The sequence below is a fragment of the Pezoporus occidentalis genome, unplaced genomic scaffold (genome assembly GCF_034315485.1).
Source record: "Pezoporus occidentalis ecotype Australia unplaced genomic scaffold, CSIRO_AGI_Poc_V1 ctg12, whole genome shotgun sequence".
Taxonomy (NCBI): Eukaryota; Metazoa; Chordata; class Aves; order Psittaciformes; family Psittacidae; genus Pezoporus; species Pezoporus occidentalis.
This window is the reverse complement of record NW_026912994.1, coordinates 7318784-7345743: the sequence shown is the minus strand read 5'-3', so window position 1 is coordinate 7345743 and position 26960 is coordinate 7318784. Positions and strand designations below refer to the sequence as shown.

Genomic DNA, 26960 nt, shown 5'->3' with positions numbered 1-26960 from the left:
AAATTTCAACACCAGTTGGAAGTTTGAAGGGTGTTTCAACTGGACCCTCTTTTCCTTGTGAGATGTTAGAAGCACTACAGGTACAATATATCACATCTGCTTTAGCTGTTATGCCATTCACGTTATTGCCAAAGAATAAAACAGTCTGGTTTGACAGCATCTTTTCTAATGCAAAAATGGCTGTTTTGTAATCCTTATTCTTCTTTTGGTGTTTAGAAGGGATTAGCTGATCAAAGATCTCTCAGTCTATGGAGGAGCACACCTAGGTTGTCCTAACCTGCCATTTTAAAGGCAGTGGTAACGCTTGTCTTGCTTTTGCTCTTCACAAGGGAAGTAGTTCAATACTACATTCGGCCCTTGAAGGTGAACTTCATCAGGCTCTAGTGACTTGACCACATTTAAGGTACCCAAATATTCTTCAAGCAGTTTTTGTCTCATTTTACCCATATTCCTACAAGTTCATTTTAATGGTGTAATGTATTTTGTTGCAATTTAGGATTTTATAGTCAAGTCAAACAAAAAGGTCACTTTCCTGGTTTCTCTGGATGAGCTTTTGTTTTTGTTTTCTAGTTTAAATAACAGACTTTCATTTTCCTTCCTCTTTCTCCAATATTGGCAGCATTTCTAACACCTTTCCGTACTGCTTTTTGTGTCCTGCTGCTAGCTGTAATTCATTTTGTGCCCTGGCTTTGCAACCTGTATTGCTCCATGCTTGATCTGTTTGTTTATACCTGTCTTCAGAAATGTCACCTTATTTCCATTTGTGGAACAATTGCTTCCTGGTTTTCAGTTCAGCCACACAGGTCTCTTCCTATCGAAGGAGATAGGAGGAAACCTAGAAGGAGATTCAAATTAATTCAGAATGAACCTATCTGAGGTGCTTGCAAATTTATTCTTCTTAACTTGCTCTTCTTGTTTGCTATGAGTTACCATTTATTACCAGACATCTGAATTCTTTTTCTCCCTTTCTGTCTAAGATGACCTTCTGGAAGCTAATGGCCTAAATGGCTCTGCAGTGTATTTGACATGTAATGTGTTAATTCCAATGACTGATACATTTGTTTTCATGCTAGGATTTAAAAAAAAAAATAAAATCATTCAGCTTATGTGACACATGGGGTTGTATACACACACAAGAAATACAGCTGCAGGATGCTGAAAATATTAAGGCACCACACTGCAGCAGTGGGGAAGCCCTGTTCAAGGGATGGTGAAACTTTTTCTAGCTTCCTTTTGTATTACTCCTGTAATAACTTCACTGCTGTGTTTGCTCTCCTTGCCTGTGCATGGCAGAATACAGCAGGTTTCTTCCAGGAATTGTCTAGAGATAGCTGGGGTAGTAAGAGATACCACCAGAAGGCTCAAATATTGCTGCTGCCTCTAGCAAAGGGTCAGACTTGCAGGACACGAGAGTATGTGTTAACCTGGTGTGTAGGAGGCAGGACTAACATACACAAGTCCTCTTCTTTGTACTGCCTGCAATGTTGAGTATGCTTTTGAGTCACTTTGCCCTGTTAAATGGGCTTAACAAACCCTAGCTCCCTGGAGGCTGCTTGTGGCACCTGGGAAGTGACCCAGGTGAAAAGCAGGGCTGTGCAAGGTGTGCAGGTCACTGGGAAGGCTGAAGATGAGGAGCTGGTCTGTGGCAGTGTGGACAGGGTACCAAACTTGCTTTGCTACCGCTGTAGAATGAAGAAGGAATAAGAAATAGGTAGACCCTCCTGACCTCATCTGAATTTTGGGTTTCATGTTTAGCTGCTCAGCTGGTCCCATGCTTAGCTGTACAGTTAGCAGGAGTGAAACAAGATCCTCAGGAATTTTCAGAGGAAGCAATGCCAGAGTACATGAGGGAATGTGGAGAATAATTATGCTTCCTCTATGCACTCTGTCATATCTAAGTGTTCGCCATGTCTTGTTAGCAATAACTGAAGTCAGATTAAGGATCTGTGGTGTTAGCAAAGGCCTCTTTTCTGATTTGCCAGCTGCAAATCTGGTCCCTGTGGTACCCAAGCACTAGCAGCAGCTCAGTACTGGAGCTGGGGAGGAGTTTATGGAGACTCCTTGTACTTTTCCTAACAAGAGAAGGGAGAAATATTTAGGAAAATTCTTTGAACATATGCCATTTAAAGAAGCCAAATGTGGGAATGAGGGGAAGGAAAAAACCCTCATGCACTGCACCAAGAATACTGCAGAACCACAGCCACGAAGGATCATTTATGGGAAGGTTGAGAATTTTGCTCTGTAATTGTAAATTGCAGCTGGCACTGGAAGAATACTGATGAAGAGCTCCTCTATTTCCATGGGAAGGGCATGGAAGGAGGGACAACAGTGTGCTTGCAGGCTGCTGAGTCCATAGAGCTGCAGGGGGAATCCAGGGTCTCCCAGCAGAGCACAAGATGCACTTGCCACAGTGAGGGCTTGGCTTGATGAGCATTTTAGTTGTTATGACCTGGGTAGAATTTGTGGCTTTTCAGTAGAATGAGATCCCTGCAGAATAAGCCTGTCATTACTGTGTTGGGAGGGAGAAGCATGCTCTGCTCCTAAATCCGCAGGCAGTAGGTGTATCTGGGACCTGGGATTTTTATTCAGCTCACATCTGTTCAGTGTACAGTGCTGTGCTGGGCTGGTGCACGTATGATAGCTGGGGGCATGCCAAATAAAAGGGCAGTCTGTGCCACAAAGCGCTGACAGCCCCAACCTGTGAATGATTTTGGCTGTGTTCCCTGACTCTTCTTGAACTCTGGAGTTGCCTTTCGTGGTAGCATCTCCCTCCTTTTTCTGTCCTGGCTGCACAAATGTGCTCAATTAGGGTTAACTCAAACTGAATCAAACTTCATGCCTGAGGTTGGAAATCTTCCCAGTCAACTCACCACAGCCACATAGCATGGTGGGAGACAAGGCGAGAGGGGAGATGAATGCTTTTCAGAGAAACGAATCCAAGGAAACTTTGTTCACTTTTATTTCTGCAGGAGATGATCCCCCCAAAGGAGATTTCCCTGTTCAGAAGAAATCCCCGGTGAGTGTTACAGCTGGTTTCCTTTGCTTTCTGCTCAGCTTGTTCTAAACATTGCAAGATCTCTCTGTTCTTTCCTCTGTTGTGCTCCGGCTAGAGACAAACACCCTTTCTTGCAGAGGGTTGAAATAAGCATTAGCAACTCGAGGCAAAATCCCTCCACTAACCTGATTAAGTTTAGAAAGTGCAGCTTAAAGGGAAAGACAAACTGTCTGAATGTTTGGGGAAAACGGTAAGAGTATTGATTGCTGCCTTTTTCTCTGAACACTACTTTCCTTGTGGGAAAGGAGGTACTTCTCTGAAGTGGAGGGGGATGTTGGATGTGGGAGGGAGGGAGCTGATCTGTGCATTTGCTTCTCTTGATGAAACCCACCAGGGAAGGGTACCCAGATGCTGCAAAGCAGAAGAAAGGACAGGGGCTGAGGACAGGCCACTGATGTGTGTTAACAGAGCCCAGCTGTAGTTCCAGAGCCTCAGGTTTGCATCTTTGGCTCTGATTTAAAGCCATATTCAGGTGAATATTTAGTTGCCAAAGCAGTTTTGATGTTTGTGCAGGTGTTCAGGCTGATTTTGGTTGAGTGCTTGACCCCTAAAAACTGTACACTGTATTGACTTCAGGGAGAACAGGGATTGTATTGCACCTGCTTTGACTTGCAGGACAGTATGGTAATACTTGTTCTTAAAGCTCACAGTCATGTCCTTAGTAAGCCAACTATTTAACTCCCAATTCTAAGTACTGTGCAGATATTAACTGTTAAATATCCAGAGCTCCTGGGAAATATTAACCTTTGTCCCATTTTGCAGCTAGTCAGCAAGGAGAGGTGAGAACAAACATCTCCTGTAGCTGGCAATTTAAATGACCTTTCTTTTTTCCAAAGACACAGACTATCAACTTCCACAGTATCTTTAAGAGCTCCATAATCCTGCACATCCGCAGTTCCCAGGCTTACAGTGGTAGCTAACCAGAGCAGACTATCTGCGCGCTCATGAATCCAGGCTTAGCCTCTTTGCTTTTGCTGGGGCCCTCTGCTGAGCAGGGTCCTCCTCTGCGAAAGCAAGCAAGCTGCATCTGGCTCTCTGCATGGACGAAAGCTGCCCACTTTTGGATGTCCAGGCAGGCCACAGGCAGGTCAGTGATAGAGTGGAGAGAATACGTGAGGGTTTGTGTGTGCTAATGCCATCTGATGACATACAAGCCAGATGGAAGTACCCCTGCTTGTAAGTCATTGCTCTGTGTTCGTAAGCACTTACTCAGGGCCCTTGCTCAGGCTCGTGGGCAGGTTTAGCTGGGAAGTCACAACCTCCAGCTCTGCTTCCCCTGCTTGCCCCTGCTCATCTGTAGAAGGTGCCCGTCCCAGAGCAGGAGTGCCTGAAATGAGTTACTGCCAGGCTTTCTGTCACTGCAGGTCACAGCGTAGCTTGTGATGCCTTAAACAGAAGCAGCTAAATCCAGCAGTGCTGGTGCATCTGTGCAGAGGGGTGAGTTCAGGCAGTAGGGCTCCTGACACCTGGCCAGGGTGTCATCTGGATCTGAACAGTCACACTCTGTATCTCTATCAAATGTTATTAAATCTAATGAGTGCTGATAGCCAGATCTGTGAAGGAGGGGAAGAAAATGATCCCTGTTACACAATTTTACTTCCAAGTTGAGAATATATCTCCAGATGTTTGTGCATCTACAGCTTATAGGTGCCACCATTTTTAGCCTAGTCTAAAAGCAGGAGCCCTCAATGCAGTTTCCAAGGCAGCCCACTCTGTCTTACAAACCATATGCTGAGTATCATGGTTTCAGAGTAAATAATAAATGAAATGGATAATTACATGTTTACTATAGTATAGCAAAGAGGCCAAGAGTTTCTTCATAAAAAAGCAGCCCATAAATAGCGTGAGAAAAATGTATAAAGAAGGACAAAAATACTTGTCTTCAGAGATGCTGGGTTAAGTAATGGAAAGTGGTTTTGTTTTTTTTTTTCTTGTGGACAAGCAGTCTTTTCTCTTTTGTTGGTCTTGTGTAATGTTGACCAAGACGGCACCATTAAGCAAGACTTTTCTAAACTTCATTCCATTGCTTTGGGAATCCAAATAAGCTCAGGTCTCTTGGTGGTGAAATAAACCTGGATAAACACATCTCTTTTCGTATCTGTATTTGCACTTGGGACTGTGGGAAGAAATACAGGAATTCATTACTTCCGCCATGAGGCACAGAAATGCATGTGAAAAGTTCATCTCACTTTGCTGGCCCATACCATGGCTGTTTAAAACCATAAATATGAATGCAGCAGTTAATATCACATTCCCCCCCATCCTTCAGCAAGTGCACAGCCAGCCCACTAATTGGCAGAGGCTAGGCAGTGCTGTGAAAACTTGCTTTCCCTGTTGCGAGGCAGTGGAGCAAAGCAGCTGGAAGCTGCTTAGCTTGGACCACAGTGGGGTAGCAAGAGGGACAGAGGCCCATGCAAGGTCATGCCAAGACTCATCTTTTTAAATGCCTTGTATTTCACTTGGAAGCTGCTGATTTTAGCTGGAGCAAAGTCAGATTCAGTGAAAGAGTGGCCACGCTCAGACAGGTTTGACAGTCCCATCACTGTTTTGTTTAGTTTTGATTAATAAATTGAATTATCCATAGCTATGCCAGGGTTCTTGGAATATGAAATGGATGCCATGCCTGAGGGAGTGCAGGATACAGGGCTGACACTGTGCTTCAGTGAACAAGATGGCACAGTTCAATGCAAGTGAGGTACAGAGATTGAGGGCAGTTGCTGCATGTGAGGGAGCAGCTTCACATAGAAGCAGAAAATGGCTACCTGGGGTCTACTAACTGCTGAGGCAAGCTCTGTTACTAGGAGAGAGAACAGTTTTGAGGTGCGGAAGTAGCTTTATGTGAATTGTAGGAGAAAAGGCATCTGAAGGTGTTTTTGCGTTTCAGTGGGTTTTTGCATTGCAGCAGAGAGGTGGTAGGACCCACTTCCACTGGAGTTCCTGGAGCTATGAGCATGGTAGGCTGCTGACAGCCCATGAATCTGCATGGTGGTCCTTGCTGGGCCCATGCTGGCCAGGCTGATTTGCTGGAGAGCCTTAATCAAAGCAAGGTAGGTGTGGGGTCCCCTCTTGTCCCTTCGGTCTAACCCACAGGCCAGTGGAGCAGCAGTGGGCACCTGTTTTTTTTGGGCTGGACTCTTCTCTGTCCAGGCACTATGGAGGTATTGCTGGGGTGAAGGCTTGCATAGAGCTGATACGTTCTTGTTTGTCTCCTGCAGAAACTCTGTGGCTCCAACTACCCCCTAAGCATTGCCTTCATCGTGGTGAATGAGTTCTGCGAGCGCTTCTCCTACTATGGCATGAGAGGTATAGGGCCTGTGTCTGGGAAGTGTCTTTCCTGTCCTTGGGTTTCAGCATGCATTTGTCTGGTGTTCCAGGGCTGTGTTGTATATGGTCTCAGCTGTCTTTCAAAGTAAATTGGCATTTTGGGATTCAGGTATAAATCGCGTGCCCTAATACTGATGCTACACCTGCTCTGAGCAGAATTTTGGATTAGAGAGCTCCAGGTGTGCCTTCCAGTCAAAATTTTTATGTGAGTCTCTGTACCAGATCTCGTTTTCCAGAGTGTGACATCTTTCATAGTGGTGTGCAACCAGCATGTTTGGGAATTGAATTGTACAGGCACCTAATTTTCAAATAGAAAATGAGCATAAACAGAACTACAGGTTCCGGTAAAATAAGCTAGAAAAAACATTTTCCAGCTAAACATGAATGTTTAGGAGCAAAGAATGCCTGGTACTCATATATCTCAGTTTAGCTTTTCCTGTGTCAGAGACTGAGGAACAGGTCTGAAAGCACAGACCTTTTCACAACAGTGCTCATAGCTGTTAGACGTATCAGTGCTTTTCTTGTCCCCGTGATCCTGCTTACCTGCAGAGATACACATTAATTATCTGATGTGATTTGCTTGTTTCATTTTAGCTGTCCTGACACTATACTTCTTAAGCTTCTTCCACTGGGATGAGAATCTCTCCACCGCTGTGTATCATGCCTTTTCTGCGCTATGCTATTTCACACCTGTTATTGGAGCCATCATGGCAGACTCATGGCTGGGGAAATACAAGTAAGTGAAGGCACCTCTGTAACTCATAAAGCATACACCTACACCATGCAGCCTGTACCAAGGGCAGTGCTGTGTGTGCTCCTGGTTTTAAGCTAGCTCAGAGTGTAGCAGAGACACACTTGCAAAGGTCAGCTCCTTTCCTAACCCATAAACAGCCGATTTGTTTGCTTATGCTGTTCTGTGGGCCTTTCTCCCACGGGCCAATGGGCAACAAAATTGAAACAAACTAAATGTCACAGGTACAGTTCTCCAATGTCCTTCTGTACCCATCTCCAAGAAGCTGACGTGTAGGGTGATTAACCTGCAGCTTGCAAAGATCTGCTTCTGAGAAGGATTCAATGATGGTGTGGAAGCAGTGTCATCCTCTAAATCTCACAGTTTCAGGTGAACTGTCACTACCTATACTATACTTATGCTCTCACAGCATAGCAAATGTGTGAGCACACCCATTTTCATTCCAGAGAAACCTGGTTTCACTCAAATAATCTCTCTCAGCGCATAACCAGGTAAACCCTCCCTGGGTAAGTTAGGCATTCTTCCTTTCCACTGATAGGTTGTGGGGCCATCATCTGCCCCAGAGTGGTGGTGAGCAGCTGGATATAACAGTTGCTTGGCACTGTTTGTTTATTGTCTGAGGAGACTTGGCTTGTCAGAATGATGAAGTGCAGCTGAAGCCTTCTGTCAAGGACTGGGTACATCTGGCAGAAGGGTTTCAACAGGAAAAAAACTCATCTGCCATATGCCTTTCCAGCAGGAAGTTCTTACGGAGGTGTCAATATTCTTTTCTCTTTCTGCTCAATTTTAGCCATTCTCTTGGCCCTTTGAAGAAGAAAAACCCACCCCAAAATAAGAGTGGGGGTTTATTAACTTTTTTACTTAAGGTCACTTAGCAATGTTAATTGGTATTTGAGGATGTCAATCTTGCAGCATAATGGTGTGAGAAGAGAAATCCTTTTGCAGGCTTCTGTGTGTTAGGCAAGACTTTATGACTTAATGGGAGGAGGCTTTTACTGTATTAGCTGGATCTCAGCCAATACTGGGGACAGAATAACAGATTATAGGTGCTTTTAGGAATGATCTGATGTGGCTTTAAATTAGCTGTTGGAACTAGGGTTTGGATGCGTTGAGGATCACTGCAGTTGCTCAAAGCTTATAGGACTTCTAGTGCCTCTGTCCTAAAAAGTCCATCCATTCCCTTTGTGTATGTCTTCTGCATGTAAATATGTAGATATCTCTTAATCCTGAAGGTGATGAAGGAACAGAATACATTCAAGAGACTGATCCTCCTAGTCAGATTTCTATTTCTTCCTCAACAAGACATGGGAGGCAGGTAGATGGGTTCAGACCTTTAGTCCTTAAGGTATTTGGAATCTGAAACAAACTTGTAATAGGAAATCAGGCTCCTAATTCAGATGTTAGGTGGGTTGAATGTGAGCGACAGTCCCTATAGATGCCTTCCAGTCAAGGGATTCCTTTCGGTGCCTGCTGCAATGCCAGTTGTTAGTAATCTGGAAACTGAGTTGAAGTATTCAAGACCAGGTTAGATGGGACTTTAATCAACCTGGTCTGGTGGAAGGGGTCCCTGCCCCTGCCAGGGAGCTGGAACTAGATGATCTTTAAAGTCCCTTCCAACCCAGACCTTTCTATGATTTGCAGCCTTCCATGCCTGACAAGACTGGAATGTATTTAGTTTATTCTGCTGATTAACCTCTGCGAAGAAAGCAGGGGGTATCCCTCCTTAATCTGAACCAGTTTGCCTGTTTTTTCTAGTGCACTCAGTGTTGACACAAAAGTTATAGCTGCCTGCTATGCCAGTGGAATGAAAAACCTGTTCCTTATGTGTCTGCCAAGTAGACCTGCCATGTTAGGAAGCACAGGCATGCTCTGTTCTCAAACTGTACATCACTTTTAGTCATTGCTGTTTCCTTTCCTCACAGGACGATCATTTACCTCTCCATTGTGTATGTTGTTGGCCATCTGATAAAGTCAGTCGGTGCAATTCCATCCCTAGGCAACCAGGTGGTTCATGTGTAAGTAACTGTTGAAGCTGCAGGAGGTTGTGATGGTAGCTGGTTTAGCAGGGTGGTAATTTGTTTCACCTCCATTGGGCTAGCAGTACGGGGGCTGTGCGCGGGTTGTGTTTACCAGAGAAGGGTTTAGGGTGTTTGAGGGTGGATGTAGAGTGTGAATGTACCACCACAGACTCTAAGCCCTTTGATGAGTTGAAACCACCACAGGCTCATTCCTCTCTCATTTCTTCATCAGCCTCTAAGCCCTTTGATATAGACACCTCCAATCTCTTTTTGCCTAGGTGGTCATAGCTCTAAAAATACACATGTGCAGGAAGGAGCACATCTCATTTCCAGAACAGTCTCCTTTTGTCCTAGACTTGTTCAGTCCTGACACTCCTGTTCCCTACAGGTGTAATCTGTTTGGCCACCAATGGTATTTTGAGGAGCAGTGGGAAGTAGCAAACACCCAAGAATGAGCCTAATTCAGTTTGTCTGCGCTTACTGAGGCTGGAAGGCTATAGGAAAAGGCTTTGTATCTTTTTTTTTTCTTTTTTTATTTTTCTCAATGGATCTCTGCAATCTTTAGTTCTCGTCTGAGTGAAAAATAAACCCACGGATCTTTGATCTTTAGTATATCCATTAGGCCTCAGAACAGAAAGAAACTGACAAAACCAGTTGGTTAATTGACTTGTACTGAATACAGAAATGAGGATAATGAATTTGATTGTTTTGCACTTTGCTGGCTCATCACTTACGTACCTGCAAAAGGAAATGATATTAATGGACCCATGGTTGGGTGACACTAAAATGCTCTCATAAACCCTGGAAAGGTTCTGCAATGGTGATATTTTTGTTCTTGCATGAAGGATCCTGTCTATGGTTGGTCTGTTTTTGATCGCCCTTGGAACGGGAGGTATCAAGCCCTGTGTCTCTGCATTTGGTGGGGACCAGTTTGAAGAGGAACATGTAAGATTTCTTTTCTTTCTTAAAATCTTCAGTGTCTGCTTGCTTCTTGGGGATGTTTATGTGATCAAATCCTGTTGTTCTAGGATAAGGGCCCGTTTGCTAGGGAAAGTTGTAGTAAGATGTGAGGTAGGATGGTTTGCATAAGACTTGAGAGAATCTGGATGCTTTAGGAAAGGAAAATGACAGCAAAACAGAACTGATATTGGGAAGGATAAGTCATAATTGCATCAAATCATCTAAATGTTAATTGGATGTCAAGAGTAGTTGGAAAATTCCATATAATGTATCACAGAACTGTAGCCATTTCTGAGCCAGCTTAACAGGGGTAGCTATAATGCACTGCAATGCAATACAGCAAATGAAAGAAAAAAACGTATCACCAGCCTATGCTTCCTTGGGAAATTTTTCCTCAAATCAGACATAGTCTGTGTCTTACATATTGTTCAGAAAGAACTGTAAGAAATTCCAGTCTTTTGAAAGTAGTGCTGGTACCAAATCTACCCAGAATGCTTTCTAAATGTTCCAGAATGGAAAGTTCTGAACAGCTGGGAAAATGCTTCTTTTTAGATTTGTTTGTGCTCTGCATCTGTGAATTGTAGCCCAGTTGCTTTGTCTCCTCACTCTCTATCATGAATGCTTAGCCCCTCACCTGCACTAATCTCAAACTCCCATTACATTCAGAACAGTGTTTCAAACAGGGATAAAGTAATGCTTAAAGAAATGAAGAAGGTCAGGAAATGCTAATTGTCAGGCAAAATGTCAGATTTTCAAACTGACCTGAAATAAACCACTCAGATTTATGTTGACCTAACACACAAATAAAAAATTCCATTTTCTCAGTGGTAGTATTCATATCAGCAACTTCTGTGCGTGCCATAAATCCTCAAATATGTGGAAGGCCACTGCTAAAAGAAAGAAAATAAGCGTTGGGGTCTGTGATGAGTAGGCTTAAATTCAAGGAGCATTATATGGGACTGACAGTAGGAAAAGATTTCCAGAAATATATCTAGAGAAGTACTGGAAAAGATTAGGACCTGTGAGAGATGGCAGCTCCCATCAGTGGAGGCATGCAAGAAGGATATTAGGCTAATGGTCTGTTGGGAAAGGCACTGGTAGAGTTGGACTAGGGATGGTCCCTTAGTCTTGGACAAAAGATGGGAACTCTGTAGGGCAGTTTGCTGTTTGTCTTTTGCAATGCCCAAGCACATAGTCAGCATTTAATGAATAGATAATATAGAGTAGAATCTTTATTTTGTAATTTTGGGAAGACATGTGCTTTCTGTACATGAACTGTGGTTCATGATTACTAAGGAATAGCAAAACACAGGATGTTTCATAGTCACTTGTTCAAAGACCCTTTTGCAGGCATGTCCATCCTGTGTTGGACCCAGTGGTTTAGAGGGAAGAACTTGAGAAGAGGCAGCAGCAGTGACCTGGTGGTCGCCAGCTGCATCAGTTGGCACAAATCTGACCAAAAGCAGGCGTGGCAGTACAACACACATGCTCTGGAAATATACTGTTTGCACACTAGCATGTGGGCATCCCAGCCTGCAGTACCAGTAGTTGTCCCAAAAGTATTCGAATAGGTGTTCTAGCAGCATTTTCAGAAGTGCTGCTTCTATGAATATTAATGATTAATACTGTTTATCCAGCATCTTTCAATTACCACCTAATTACAGTGTGATAATATGTACCACTTATCTTCAGAGTGTTTTATAAACTTCAGTTAATGAAGCTCAGTACCCCAGTTGGGTATATACATATTATTATCCCAACCTTACAATCACAACTGAGTTACAGAACAAAACCTGAATTCCCTGTGTTTGTGCGGGCCTGTACCCATACTCCAGCATTCAGACTACACATTTCCATCAAATTTATCAAATACTAAGGCTCAAACATTCACCTGCATATTTCCTTCAAGAAAAAAAAAATAATTTGGAGAAAGAAAAATGTAAAAAGCCTTCTGATAAGGGCAATGCCTTCTGCTGTATTTGTTATTTTCAGTAGGAAGTCTTGTATTCTACCATTTTGAAATGACTTGGTCTTTCAGAAGAAAGAAAAGATTTATGCTACATGATAGGAAATTTAAGTCTTCAAAATTGGAGTAAGAAATTTTGGTCACGTAAGGACTGAAAACTTTGGGCCTAACCAGAATATTTCTCCCCTTCAGAGTGGTGTCTGGGAGGACTTACATTTTTCATCTTCCACTCCAGTAGGATGAAATAAGTTTTGAAAAATCCCAATGAAATGAAGCATTTGATTTCCCCCTTAGTTTTCAGGATGCCAATAAAACTCAGATGAGCCCTTAAGTGCACAGGCTTAGTTGCTCTATCTGGAAATGAGGGATGTGGTAGTTCTGTACAGAAAATGAATAAATAAATTGCCCCTGCTATTCTCATGTAGAGACAAATTTATGTTTTGAGGCAAATGCACACCACTGGTCCTGTTTTCTTGTAAGTACTTTAGGATTGTAATAGTCTTGGGTCTGCCAGTTTGAGAACAGTACTGCAACAAACAGTGATAGAGACTGATTCAGCAGGAGGTCAGACAGGGAAAGTAGATTTATCTGTGGGAGATTTCCAAGCATCTTTGTCTATGGGATTAGGAGTCCAACCTAAAAAATCCTGAATAAAATTATATTTACGATATGTTATATGACTTAGAAAGCTGCTGTGCATATTGATTAAGGACCAAAGCTGCTTTCAGGCAGTATGATATGGTGTTTAAGGTACTAAATAGCTTTCTCTTTGTTTCTTTATTTTCTGGTTGCCAAGGAGATCAGGATTATTGTGTATGCTGCATTTTCTCAAATTAGTTAATCCAAATGATGTTGTTAATGTAAGTCTGCTCCAAAGATTAAGAAAATAGGGATGGAATTCCTAATTTTCCAATCAGAGTAATTTGCAAGCTGCTGGATTATTGTTTTTTTACTCACTTCTGGTTTTCTCTGACCATTTCTTTTTTCCATTGCTTAAATCTAAAAATACGTGAAATAAAGTGCTCCAAATTCTTTACGTATAGCTTTCCTTGTCTCTTATCAGCACATTATTTTGGATAATTATTGCTCTAGACTTTATTATGTTGAGATCTGCATGCTTGAGTTTTTCTCAGGTGTCAGAAATTCTGAGTTGCTCAGATACAAAGCGTTAGTGATAGGCATTGGTAGAATCTAGAGAATTTGGCTAGAAGAGGACAGGACTCTGAGGACTCTATTTCACCACCATGTCAAGCCATGGCAGGGCTACTCTGGGGGTGGGAGAGATTTGCTGAGGCTGTTGATTTCTCTAGATTTCCTTATGGTGACAAGTATCTTACCACAAAGGTAGAATGAAGAAGGAAATACACTTTTACTAGCTTAGCAGTAGAAAGCTTCAGGTAATCAAACCACTGGAGCATAAACCACAATGGAGCATAGAAGACAGTAAGACCCAGTGCTGTTTGCTGTTAACCATAGGGACATTCCATAGAGATGATTATTATAAGGCTTACAGATCCTTTAATCCAGGATACATAATTTGAGTAATATATGGATTAGATTGCTTGGAACACACTAGTTAATAAAATTGTGGAAAAGCCAGAAGTTCAATTTGATGGGGTCTTTATAACTGGGAAAAGCAAAAAGCCCTTAATCCAAGTGGGGGACCCCCAGGCTCCTTGGTGGCTAGCAGTGGGAGTGGTTCTCACCCTCACCTTCCCTGTACCCATGTCACAAGGCAACATAAAGTCTCCCAAGCCCTCGCCCTCCCTTGCCCACAGTGGTCCCCTGTGATAAGAGGCTTCTTGCCATCCGAAGTAGCAATATTTCCTGTTGACTTCTCCATCAGTTATGGAATGTTTTGTTACATTTCTGGGTCTTGGGCTTCATTCCTTAACAGCTATCCTTTTTTAGCTGCCTGCAATTCTTCACATCTTCTCCTGTTTTCTAGCCTTGTCAATATTATTGTCTCGGGGAGCAGAAGGAAGCAGAATATATTAGAAAGAGACGGGATGGAAACATGCCCTTGAGGAGCTTCTTCACATTCTGCTAAGCTGAAGCTTCATATTCTAATGATGCTCAGGTCATAGAGATGTGGCTCAAGGTGCCCTAAGGAACTCTGTGCCAGAAACCTAGCCATGCCCCAAGCAATTTGCCCATTACATGTTACAGGACCTGATGGCAGCTGGGAGGGAAGCCTAGATACTTATGGAGCATACTGGCTGCCTGGGTTTAGGCTGTCCTTAACTGCTGTTTTTATCAACTCAGGTGTGCCATAACTGGTGGTATAGATGAGCATGGGATAGGTCAGGTAGTCTGTTCTTCTTTCTCCTTTCTGCTGGTCCACCCAGGCACAAGGAGGAGGTTTAGCACTATGTATGTGAATATGACTGTGCATTCCTATCTGCCCCACAAACAAGGAGAAACTGCTCTCAGATGAATGTCTTCACACATTACTCCTGCAAAAAGGACCAAACTCTGCATCAAGTTCTTGATTCCTTCTGTGTTATGAATTATGATGGAAGAAAACAGATCAAGAATCCTTTAACTGTATGAACTATAATATGTTAAAATAACAGTTTCTCTTATGGTTCATACCTACATCAAGCTCTTGAATTCGCTCCTGTAGGTTTAATTTACTCTATTATTTTGAGGTTGACTGGCGTCAGCTTGGTGACCTCCTGTCTGATGGATACCTCTCATTTGCTGGCACTCTCTCATCTATGCTGTCATTACAGCTCTCAAAATACACAGGTTTCTTTTTCTGTTCCTACACAGGAAGGGGGCGGGGGGGGAGAAGTTCTCAAACATGAGAAGAAATTATGAACTTGTCAAGCCATGCCAAATTGGATTGAATTAGGTGACAGAGGATCTAAATCATGCTACATGTTCTGAATAAGTAAATGCTCTCTGCTCCTTCCTCTCACAGTGCTCTTGGAGCAGTGTCTGGCTTTTCCTCTGAAATGCCAAAAAGCCCCAAAGCACTTCTTGAGTAACATGAGCTGATTTGTGTAAGCATTTACCATCACCTGAACACAAGCTTGTTTGCTTAACATTTTATGCACTGTGTGTCAATGTTTACCCAGCATTCCTAACAAGAGAATTGACAGTATTCACTTTGCAAGCCCAATGCTGTGCATTAGCCGTGACACTGATATTGTCTTCTCTTGTTTTAGACCTCGGAGAGAAGCAAGTTTTTTTCCATCTTCTATTTATCCATTAATGCTGGAAGTTTGATCTCCACGTTTGTAACTCCTGTATTAAGAGGTCAGTGTTGATTTAGAACAAGACAATAAATTAGCTGCCCTCTGACTACTGTGCTGTGCATAGTTTTAGGCTTTTATGACAGCTGAATGGCAGAAATTATATTACCTGTGGAGTGGTCAGTGCATTGCATTTATGCCTTGTTAATCCTGCTGTAGCAGCGTAACAGATTTATAGTACTAGCAGACAAGTCACAGAAACTGTATTTCTGGTTGTATTTGGAAGCCAGCCTGAACTGCAGAATTAAAATACAAAAGGTACAAGGACCTATATGATGATGTAATCCTTCCCATTGCCAGTGAAGGATTATTTCCCCATCTTGCTTGCAGGTACCTTATAGATGAGAATTGATCTCTGCTGTCCTGTGCAGATGTCAGGGCCAAAAACTTAGCAGGGCTGGTTTTGAAGTCCTACCTTCTTCCTCACATAGGGTGCTGCTGACTTCTGGAGGGTTTTGTCCTGGCACACATGCATGTCTGTATGGGTCTGCCTGCAAGATTTCAGCCCTGGGCAACTAGCCTTGAAGACAAAACAGAGACCTATGCCCCATTTAAGACCTACTTTATATTCTAGCCAGCTTGTACAACTCTTTTTAGTCTACCAGTTTTGCTGCACTTACTTCACTGTATTGCAGTGCCTAGAAGCTGTAGTGGCACACCCTAAATACAGACACAGAGGCAGAGCAGCAGGCCATAGGTGGTGGGGATAGGGACAGGGACAAGGATAAGGTAGCCTCCACATTTAGTAGTAATTTTTTTTAATTTCATCCTGTGGCCTCCAGGAAGGTTTCTTTGTTCAGTGTGATTGTTTTAACAGGCTGATCATTTCATGAGCTGTGGGCAATTGTGCTTTTCTCGTATTTACACCATATGTACAGGCAAAGACAAATGTTGTATCATAGAATGGTGGGGGCTGGAAAGAACCTAAAGATCATCTAGTTCCAACCCCCTTGTCATGGGCAGGGATGCCTCACACTAAACCATGTTGCCCAAGGCGCTGTCCAACCTGGCCTTGAACACCACCAGGGGTGGAGCATTTACCACTTCTTTGGGCAACCTGTTCCAGTGCCTCACCACCCTCACAGTAAAGAACTTCTTCCTTATACCTAACCTGAACTTTCCCTGTTAAAGTTTGAACCCATTGCCCCTTGTCCTATCACTACAGTCCCTAATGAAGAGTCCCTCTCCAGCATCCTTGTAGGCCTCATTCAGATACTGGAAGGCTGCTACGAGGTCTGCACATAGCCTTCTCTTCTCCAGGCTGAACATCCCTGACTTTCTCAGCCTGTCTTTATATCTCTTGGTCTTTCTCTTATTGGTGTGCCCAAGTCAGCATTCTGTTGGAAAGGGGCTTTTGCTCAGTGTAATCAGTGAGCAGATGAAAATCCAGTGCCCTTTGAACATCAAAACCTGTGCCAATATAGCCCAGCAATAAACTAGTCACAACATGGAAATGAGGTGGAGAGGATGGGGAAAGAGTAAAATTTTTGCTAAGTGTGAAAGGTTTTTTGGAAGAGCAAGAAATGCAGTTTGTAGACATTTGGCACAAATGTGGAATATATACTTTAAGGTGGAGAAGTCCAACTCATTTTGCATGTCAGAAGTTCAGTGTGCTCATAACGTCTCACTGCCAACTTTGTTGGATTCCAGCTAATTTGCTGAAAATAAGTAAATAAGCTATGCACTCACACAACGATGCAGCTGACCATGACTGCCCAGGGACAACAAACAGGAACTGAAAGCTTCATGGTTTGGCTTCCTGTTAACTGTGTTGGCTTGTTTTCGCATTTTGTTATTACTCCATGTAAGAATGCAGTAATTTGTAGCCACTGGCATACAAACACAGACCCTGCTGCTGGCTTACTCTTTGCAACTGGACCTCTAAATTCATGTGGTATGAGAACTGACCTAGTTGAAGAGGTGGAGGGTTTCAGTGAACCATAGCTCAGATCAATCAAAGCCATGCTGGTTTCCTGATGTGTTATTGCAGGACCTGGCATTCGGAGCAGGCTGCCTCTAGTGAGACTGGGAAAGTGGTGAGAAAAGGAACTGCAGTTTTAAGACCAGTCCTGTTCTTCCACTTACACAGTAGGGGCATTGGCTTCCACATTGTTGCTATGAAATCAGATTCCAGTTTTTACCTCAATAACTCATGCATCTGGCACAAATAATGTGGAAACACAGTACTGGTTATTTAGATCTAGGCAAATAAAAAATGGCTTCAGGTTATTTAAACGTTGTGGGTTTTTTGCCCAATTACAGTTCCTACCTATTTGTCTGCTTTCTCACTTCTACTATTCTCATCAATATACCATTATCAGCTGCTTTTGCTGGCAGACACTAACCCTGCTTCCAAATTTTCTTTGTCAAGGGAGGACAATTGTTTCAAGGAGATTCAATTCACAGTGTCAAGCACCAGCAAAGAAGATTTAAAGCCAGGGGAAGTGAATGATTTAGGGAAGCATATCAAAGGGCCCAGTAACATAAGTCTGACTGTAATGAGGTGCTTTTATTTCTGACTTCTTTCAGGGGATGTGAAATGCTTTGGAGAGGATTGTTATGCACTGGCTTTTGGTGTCCCAGCAGCATTGATGGTGTTGGCGCTTGGTGAGTGGAAACAATAAAGCTTGTAATAGGAGTTACCATTTTTGAGTCCATGAATAGATGAGAAAATGTACAAATTCAGTAGCTCTGGATGGATATTCAAGGTTTCAAGGTTATCCAAAAATTCCACAGTTCAGAACGACAAGAAAAATCACTAGTTCATTGGTGGGCAGAAGGTGGTTTTACCGCAGTCCTTTATTATGATACTGATGAGAGAGTGGTTTGGGCAGTGTTTCACAATACAACTGCCTGGTTCTATAAAGCAAAGGGAGGCACCAAAATGATTCTTCTGATGTCTTGCAGCTTCACCTATGAGCAGGCTTGGCCTTTGAACTGCACTCTGAGCAGTTGCTGGAGTTTCCCATATTCTAGAGGAGAAGCTTAGCCATGCCACTTCTAATCTCTCCACAGTCTCTTTGCATCTTGGGACCATCTTTAATGGCTCAGACTTTTGCTTCAGAATCTATATGCCACAGAAATTGTAGGAGGAGCTGAATGAGATGTTACTTTATTATGAGCTGCCTCACTTCACTTGACTGAAGTAATTCCCACAATTACAGTGACAACGTATTATTATGTTGCAATAAGAAACCCTTATTGTTCAAGTGTCAGAAGGCAGCTGCAATCACCCTGCTTCCTAAAGCTTGCATCTTAGCCCCATTAATGTACCTGTCAAGATTTCTTCTTCAACCCTTATAAAATACTCAGCAATTTCCATGTTCTTGCTGTTACTCCTTGGTAGCCAATATAGAAGACGCCCCATTAGCTTTAGTTTCACAGTTGCAAGCTGCTGAGGGGAGCAAGTCCTCTTATTATACTATATTGGAGAGGTTCTGACACAGCATGGGGTGACTTCTCATTCAGCTTGTTAGCTAAATTGAGAGGCCAAGCAATTGTGTGATTTCACCATAGCATCTGTGATTTGAAAAGTTCGTCCCCCAGAGAACGTGGGTGTTGCTCCCCCCTCAAACTTCCATCAAAGAGAAGAATCAGAACTGGAAAAATGTCATTGGGCCACAGCTAACACTGCAGCAATTATTTTCAGAAAAGTGCATGGTCACGGGCCTGAGAAACTTCTCTTTTCCCCTGTGACCTGTTCCTATCAGTTTAAGGCAGCACAGGCTCCTCTGCGCACCATTGTGTGATGAATGTTTCTAGCAGAGTAGTAGCTGCCCAGGGGAAAATGGGTATGTAAATATTGCAGTTTCAGTGAGGGCATCAATTGAAATGTGTTTTTAGCTAGTGTCCTGCTGCCAGATTCCACAGCCTGCCCAGCAAAGTAGCTCTGTGTTCCTTTGTAACATGCTAAAATGCTCTTGGAAGTGATATATTTGATTATGTGAGCAGAATGCAGAACTGGAGAAAATACCATTTCAGCCCTGACTGGGCCTCTCCCTGTCATGATGGAAAGCAAAAATAGACTTAGAGGCAGAATGAAAATCTTATAGAGGAAGATTTTTGTGAGCTTCTTCAGTTTCTGAAAGATGAGGGAAGGTTGACACTATTTAATTCCAAATACCAAACCTAATGCTGGAACCTCAGTTCCCAAAGGAGTCAGTGGCATCTCCAGAAGGTATTTCAGCAGACCTAATTAATCACCTTTCGGAGGCACCAGCAGGTCCGCAGAGAGATGCTAAAAAATAAGGTAGTGCAACTACTCACTGTGGGTGACTTTGAACAAGTGTCTTTCAGTGCAACTCATCTAAACTGACTTCAGAGGTGTCTCTGACAGTTCTGCAAGTCAAAACTGGATGTGAAGGGTCTTCATAATCAGAAAAGAGAAACTGGTTTCCTTGCAGTGTCCCAGGCCTCCTGTGTTAGTTCAGAGGTGTCTGCTTTTCTCCACTGGCTGTGGACTGACCCAGATAATTGGGTTAATTTAGAAAGTTGAGGTTGGTTTGTTATATGGATTTCACACTCAGCTTTTATTGTGCTTCTCTCTGCCAATATCTTTCCAATTGCAAAGTGCTCAGAGGCTCTCAAAGAGCAGGACAAATGATATATAATCAGATAGCCCCATCTCTGACAGGATTTTGAAGCCTCGGTCCAATATTCTTTGTGCTTTGAAGGAGAAAACCCAGGCAAAACAATATCTTAAATTGTGTATCCCCTCATAGAAACCATAAATAGAGGTAATTTCTGTTAACACCAGTGTGTGATGCAGTGACCTTAGTGGCTGTTTCCATTGAAATATGTGTGAGATGCAAGTACAAAAAGCCTGCTTTGGGTCTGGATTAATTCTCACACAGTTGCAATTAGTCGGGGGTGATTTCCAGCAATTCAATATGGATTTTAGTTCAAGTTTAGCCTACAAAAAGCATAGATGGAGGGAATGTTTAAAACTTTGTTTTCCAGTGTGAATCAAATGTAGAGGTACCTGTTGTGCCAGAGCAGATCATGAGAAGATTATGGTGACTTCCTAAGAATCATGCTGCCTCTTGTAGGATGCTGCATTTTCTTCCATGTGAAGGCATTAAAGGAGTTCTGTATATTTATTCTGTTAAAAGTTTGATCCTGTAAGCCCCAAAGGCATAGGATTTCTGTGGAATAGAGGGGTGGGGGATCCTCCCCAGAAGCCAGTGTAGGATTGAGCCTCAGTCATGTGAATTCCCATTTGGATTACAATATTTTTCAGTTGTATTCATTGCTGGAAGTGGACTGTACAGAAAAACACCACCACGAGGGAACATCTTATTGGAAGTGTGTAAATGCATCGGTGTAAGTGTATGCCATTTTCTCTTTTTCATGCATGATTCTGAGGTTTCAGAAAAGTGCAAAGGGAGGTGGCATTTGGAGTTCTTTATGCTGCTCCTGGGTATCTTGCAAATGAGCTATAAGGAGGAAGAAACATGTTTATGTCCTAGTTTATTCTTTCAATATTTCAATTGCTTTTCCTTAGCTACATGAACTGTTCAGTTGATGTCAGTAGAACCACTAGTGGCAGGTGCTGGTGGAGAGTGAACTGAAAGGACAATTCAGAAACTTGGAGAGTATCAGATATGTGACTCAATTTTTTTCAGCTGAATAATTTTACTGAAGTTTATCAGTTCAGCAGACAGTAATCATACACATTCATATTATGCACATTCACCATATTCATGTGAATGCAAGAGACACCTGCTGAAGTTGCATTATAGCCTTATCAATTATTTTTTCATAGTGTGTGAACTGAATATAGTATGTAAAAAAACCTTCACCCTCTTATTAAGTGGATAATGACTTTTTTTTTTTTTCTCTTGCCCAGGAAGCTGTTGCTATCAGGAGATGTTTTCATTTTGCCTAGGTCAACCCTAGAGACAGATTTACTGTGGGGAAAAGGCCAGATCTTAAAGATAGGATTTCTAAGTGAAGTCTGCCACTCTTTTTGCCAGAATGGCTGATTTCAGTGTGCTCAGTGACTGGAGCACACAGCATAAACAAACAGGTTACAGCTTCAGTGTCACAGCTTTCTCCAGTGAGAAACAAACCTGAAAGATGGTCTAGGAGTGAATGAGGCATGGGCTGCACCAGTAATTTGCCAAGAAAGGTCTACAGAACAAGAAGGAAGTGAGAGTTCTGGTTTAGAGGTTGCTTTGGATGAGGTATTTCCTCCCCAGCACAGTGGTCAATCCAACAGGTGCTTTTTGGAAGGGAACTGAAGAAATTCTGTTTAAAGCCTTATCATGTAGCAAGTTTTAAATCAAGCATGAAACAGACTTTGGGGGCAATTTTCTGGCGCTGCTTACATTTGGGGATGGGGAGGGCAGCTTGAGTTGGCAATGTGACAAGGGTAGGCAAACCACGAGGGAGTTACTCACCTGGTTTTCTTCCTAGTTTGCTATTAAAAACCGTCTGAAAAACCGCTCCAGTCAGATTCCAAAGAGAGATCACTGGCTGGACTGGGCATCAGAAAAATACTCGGTAAGCAGTGCTCTATGTGGCAGGTTTGGAGGGGGAAGACAAGCGAACAGACAGGGAGACAGTAAGACTGGCCTGGCCACAGCACTCCTCACATGCATCAGGTTCTCATTTGTCCTGTCCCTTCCCATGAAGTCTGTACTCTCCTGACCCTTACTGAATAGTTTAGGTGCTGCACTGAAATGCAGAAATTCAAGTACGTCCACTCTCATGAGTAAGTGCAATGAATAACTGCCATGCAGAAAGAAATAGGAGTTCTCATGTTTTGTGGCTTGAATCGCCTTTTGGCTTTTTTCACCCCCATCTCACCTTTTTGCCCATTGCCTTTACAGAAACAGCTGATTGGGGAGATTAAAATGGTGACACGAGTTCTCTTCCTCTTTATACCACTGCCAATGTTCTGGGCCCTGTTTGATCAGCAGGTACAGTACAGTGTGTGGCAGGTCTGCCCACCAGCCTGGGTTTGCACCCTTGTCCTTCCAGGGTAAGACCAAAGCATTCTGGGGACACAGAGTGCCATGTCTCCTATGAGATGCGCAGGGGCTTGCTAAGGCAGTATCCACCATCACTGCTGGCCATCCTTCTGCAGTCCAGCCAGGTGTCTGGTGCAGGAGGGTGAGAAGGCAGAATGTGCCCTGCTTACTGGCAGATATTAGAGGGAAGAAAAGAAATAGAAGCGAAATAAGACCTCCAGCACTGTAGTCTTTTCTGTCCCTGTGTTTTCTAGTTCCATAGGACATCTTGAAGGCTTCACAGTTGTCTGTTTTCTCCTTAGGGATCCAGGTGGACTTTGCAAGCCACAAAAATGAATGCTGATTTTGTAAGTACTTAATGTAACCAGGGTTGATAAGACTAGTAGTAACATCACTGCTCTTGCTTTGTAACCAGAGTCTTACATACTAAGAGCATCTGCTTGATAAGTCTGGGTGAGTTGCACTTTTGGTGATTAGAAGCGAGAGGTTCTGCGCAGTCATGTTCAGTTCAACACAGCACGTGTTGGCTGGGGAGCCATCAGCAGCCTGCAGGGTCAGGAGTGCTGACCTACTGACAACTGGTTGCTCTGCGACCTTGAGTGGGTAAGGTTTACAGCCTGCTACCCCCACTGAAGACAGAGATGCTGGGGAAAGTTCACACATTCCTTGTAAGGTGTAACTAGAGCTACTGTAGTTTTACATTCCTGCTCTGGCTTTCTGGGTGATACATTAATGAGTCCTCTTAAAACCAGCAGGAATCCTGTGTTGTATATGGTAGAGATGTGGTGAGGATTAACTAGCATGCATGAAGTTCTTCAAAGATGTGAATGGTAAATGGTACAGGGTGCAATGGCAGATAAATTTGGATCACGTATCTGCCTGAACATGCCACTATACAGGGCTGGTTTCCAGACCTACAGGTTTTAACAGGCCATCTGTATCTTAGCTGTGGATGCTCACATCAGAATTTAGGATTGTAAATGCCCATTTTCAAATTGACTTAAAAGCCCCAAATTTGAACCCTTCTATGTCACTCCTGTTAAAAATTGGTCTCTCAGCGTGTGGTAGTCATAAGGCTTAATTAATTCAGATAGGCAGGAAAAAGACTACAACTATGTATTTATCCACTACAGAAATACAAAGCAATGAAAATTCATGCAGTCTTTGTGATGTGTGTTTAAAAAACTTTCTCGTATTTAAAAAACTTTCTCTGCTGTTTGCACACTTATATTTGGTGATCCATCAGCAGCAGATCTAAGGATCACCAGCTGCCACTTATTAAACTCTCCCTTGTGGAGGAGGACATATTCAGGGCTCTTCTGTCACACCACCTTGGGTTGATTTTTGGCTTGTAATTCAGTCTTATCCACCCTCCACTGGTGAGCTGTCCCAACTCATGGAGGTGAGAATTAACTGCAACATTGAGATGATCCCACATTTTCTTGGAAAGATAGAATCATAGAATAGTTAGGGTTGGAAAGGGCCTTAAGATCATCAAGTTCCAACCCCCTTGTCATGGGCAGGGACACCTCACACCAAACCATGTCATCCAAGCCCTCATTCAACCTGGCCTTGAACACTGCCAGGGATGGAGCATTCACAACCTCCCTGGGCAACCCATTCCAGTGCCTCACCACCCTAACAGGAAAGAATTTCCTCCTTATATCCAATCTAAACTTCCCCCATATAAGTTTGAACCTGTTACCCCTTGCCCTATCACTATAGTCCCTAATGAAGAGTCTCTCCCCGGCATCCCTATAGACCCCCTTCAGATACTGGAAGGCTGCTATGAGGTCTCCACGCAGCCTTCTCTTCTCCAGGCTGAACAGCCCCAACTTTCTCAGCCTATCTTCATACAGGAGATGCTCCAGTCCCCTGATCATCCTCGTGGCCCTCCTCTGGACTTGTTCCAACAGTTCCGTGTCCTTTTTATGTTGAGATCTTCTGTCTTTGATGAAGTTTCAAATGGAAAAATGCCAGTATTCATTTCCTATGGCTTTGGTGATCTCAAAAGAAATCTGGATAAATACTGTTTTCTTCTTACTTTTTCCCCTCTTCAACTTAATTTCAAATGAAGACCATTGCTTGGAGTTCAAACAAACACCAAACACTCCCTGGAGACAGCTCCTTGGTCCCTTTTGGGGACTGGGACCCTTCTGTCTACCCCTTTTGACCATGCCCAATTGAGGGGGCTGAGTGCAGTGATGTAAGGGTGAGGCACCGCTTATAGCCTTGAGGACTATATATATGGCTTAAACAAAAAAGTCACAGTTGAACAAAGCCAATTAGGTACCCTTGGCAGATGGAGGGAGGAAAGAGGTGTTTGTGCAGCCCACTGTCTCAGGGATAGTCTTTTGTTACCGTTGTGGGGTGCTCAGGAGAATCATCAACAGAGCTTTGAGGGTCCTGAAGCTTGGGAGCACTCACTTGTAGGATTTGGGCTTTTCCCATTACAGAAGCAGGGAGGGAGGAAACGCTAAGCTCAAATCCCAGGTTGGACGTTAACATGCCTATTCATTCCCACTCGCCTAGTTCACAGCACAGCCATTCTGAAAGATGTGTCTTAGTACCTGTCATAGTCTGTGTCCTAGCTGCTATATATCAAGGACTGAGTATAAGCTTCCTTCTGCAAAATGATTCCCATCAAACACCGTGTCCTTAGAAGAGAAGTGTCGGGAGAACAATATTAGCAGCTAAAGCCAACATAAAGCATTTGAGGAAAAAGCCTTTGCTGCTGTGGGTCTCTACTGGACTGGTTGCTTGTTTGCCATATGCACTGTTATATTATGGTGTTTATGAGTCACTTGCAATATCTTTTTGTTTCAGGGAATATATGTCCTTCAGCCTGACCAAATGCAGGTAAAATACTATAGGGTTGGAAATAACCCTTAGAAATGTGTTGTCTTTTTCTCTCTCATTTTTATTCTTCTCATGGGACCAGTGGCCTTTCTCTGCTCCTTTTGAAGGTAATAGCAGTGCTCCTGCTGACTGCTGTGGTGTGGACTCTGCCTTTATTGCTCACTGTTTTACAAGCTTAGTCTTGGGATCCAGAAGACTCCAAGGATGTCCTGACATCCTTGAGGTTGAATCTTGCAGAATAGTACAGAGGTGGGGAGACATTCCAACATAATATTTCTTGAACTAGTGCTGGCATGTGGAGGATACAAACTATGGCTTTTTTTTTAACATGTCCCTGTGCTGGGATGAGTGTTGTACCTGAAACATGTTTTCTTCTTCCCTTTGTGGGGGGAAGATGAAAATGTGAAGGCTTCAAGACGGTGCCATGTTGCCACAGTTGATTACAAGTTTTACATTGAACAGCTCTGGAGAAATCCAAAGCTGTTTTGTTCCCTGAAATCTTCCTTTGAAACTGAAATAGCATTTTTCTCTGCTTGTTCTCCATCATTCTCTCTTTTCTTGCTCTGCCACTGCTGACTGGCAAACAAGCTCTGCCCCTCTCAGGAGGAACTTCGTTCCTGGGGGATTACAAGACTGTGTGGAAATGTGAAAAATTGCAAGTCTCACACGAAAGTACCTGGGATTTTGCTGAATTCCCAAGATGTTTCCATTATTGCTGATTTGCTGTAAGGTCCCACCAAAGCGCTGAAGGTCACCTGCTTCTACTGTCAGTGGATTTTGTACTCTTTAAAAACATAATGCTTCAGTTCTCTCTTCAGGGAAACTGTGCCAGTGATGCTTGCTTACCTCTTGGAGGGGAGGATATGAACAAAATGTATTTGTGCTTGTGAAAACTAAATAGCAGAAGCTGTCGAAGTGTGAACTATGATTATATTTTAAAAGGAGGTTTTAAAGTGTTCGTGTTCTTTCTGTAATGGAATTATTTCTGGAGGACAGTGCTTTATTAGTTTAATTACTGAAAGTTGCTTTCTAGTCACTAAAATCCCATTCTTTTGTATTGCAGTTCTTAAATCCACTTCTTATTCTTGTCTTCATCCCCATTTTTGACCTTGGGCTCTATCCCCTGATAAACATGTGCAAATTTAATTTCACGTAAGTACTTTGGGACAATGCAGATGCCTCAGTGCTTTTTCTTTTGCAGGAAGTGAGCAGAATAGCTTTTAAGGAGGAAAACCACAAATTTCCTTTCACTCTTCCCAGTACCTGCTTCTAATTCAGCCACAAGAGGCAGCATCACCTTCTTCCATACGCCCTGGAAATTCCAGAGGGGAAAATTCAGTGATGTTGGATTCTGCTCTGTACAGATTCTCCCTGAAAGCAGATACGAACAGTCCCTCTTTAAGGGAGTCCCTCCCTCATCATGTTCTTCACTTTACCTCCTACATCATCCCTAAATAGTTTCCTTCCTGAAAGGTCCCTGTGGGGCCAAGTTCACTGTTGTATGTGAGCTACATGTGGTGTTGTGAAAGTAGATTCCCACTAGGATCTGAACCAGTAAGTAGGTAAGGCAATTTCCATATGGCCCAAGCATGTTATCCCTTGTCTATGTAAGCAAGAAGTGCAGTGTAATATGAGCAGATCTCCAGGTTGGTCCTGAAACCCATTTTATGCAGTTTTGCTGATTTTACTTTAGAGTATCTGTAGTCTGTCTACGTGGACTTGATAGCCTTTAGCAATAGAATTATGTTATGTGCACTCATGGATTTACTCTGCCAGTACAGTTTGAGCTCCAG

At 43.0% G+C, this 26960-nt stretch overlaps 1 protein-coding gene across 10 annotated transcripts in view; it reads left to right on the top strand.

Moving 5' to 3' along the window:
* SLC15A2 (solute carrier family 15 member 2) overlaps positions 1-26960 on the top strand; it is a 66299-nt gene that overhangs the window by 24250 nt on the left and 15089 nt on the right. For 4 of the 10 annotated variants that reach the window (XM_062607107.1, XM_062607100.1, XM_062607106.1 and 1 more), the window contains exons 2-14: positions 2970-3016; positions 6271-6358; positions 6974-7115; positions 9053-9145; positions 9994-10093; positions 15248-15338; positions 17864-17941; positions 20574-20656; positions 21752-21838; positions 22168-22257; positions 22611-22655; positions 25135-25167; positions 26231-26319. In XM_062607107.1, the coding sequence (XP_062463091.1) occupies positions 6352-6358; positions 6974-7115; positions 9053-9145; positions 9994-10093; positions 15248-15338; positions 17864-17941; positions 20574-20656; positions 21752-21838; positions 22168-22257; positions 22611-22655; positions 25135-25167; positions 26231-26319 (938 nt within the window). In that variant the 5' untranslated portion in view covers positions 2970-3016; positions 6271-6351. Of the gene's footprint in view, positions 1-2668; positions 2759-2779; positions 3017-4014; positions 4143-6270; positions 6359-6973; positions 7116-9052; positions 9146-9993; positions 10094-15247; positions 15339-17863; positions 17942-20573; positions 20657-21751; positions 21839-22167; positions 22258-22610; positions 22656-25134; positions 25168-26230; positions 26320-26960 lie in introns of those variants that run through there. The other 6 variants (XR_009962457.1, XM_062607099.1, XM_062607104.1 and 3 more) reach the window with 5 other exon arrangements.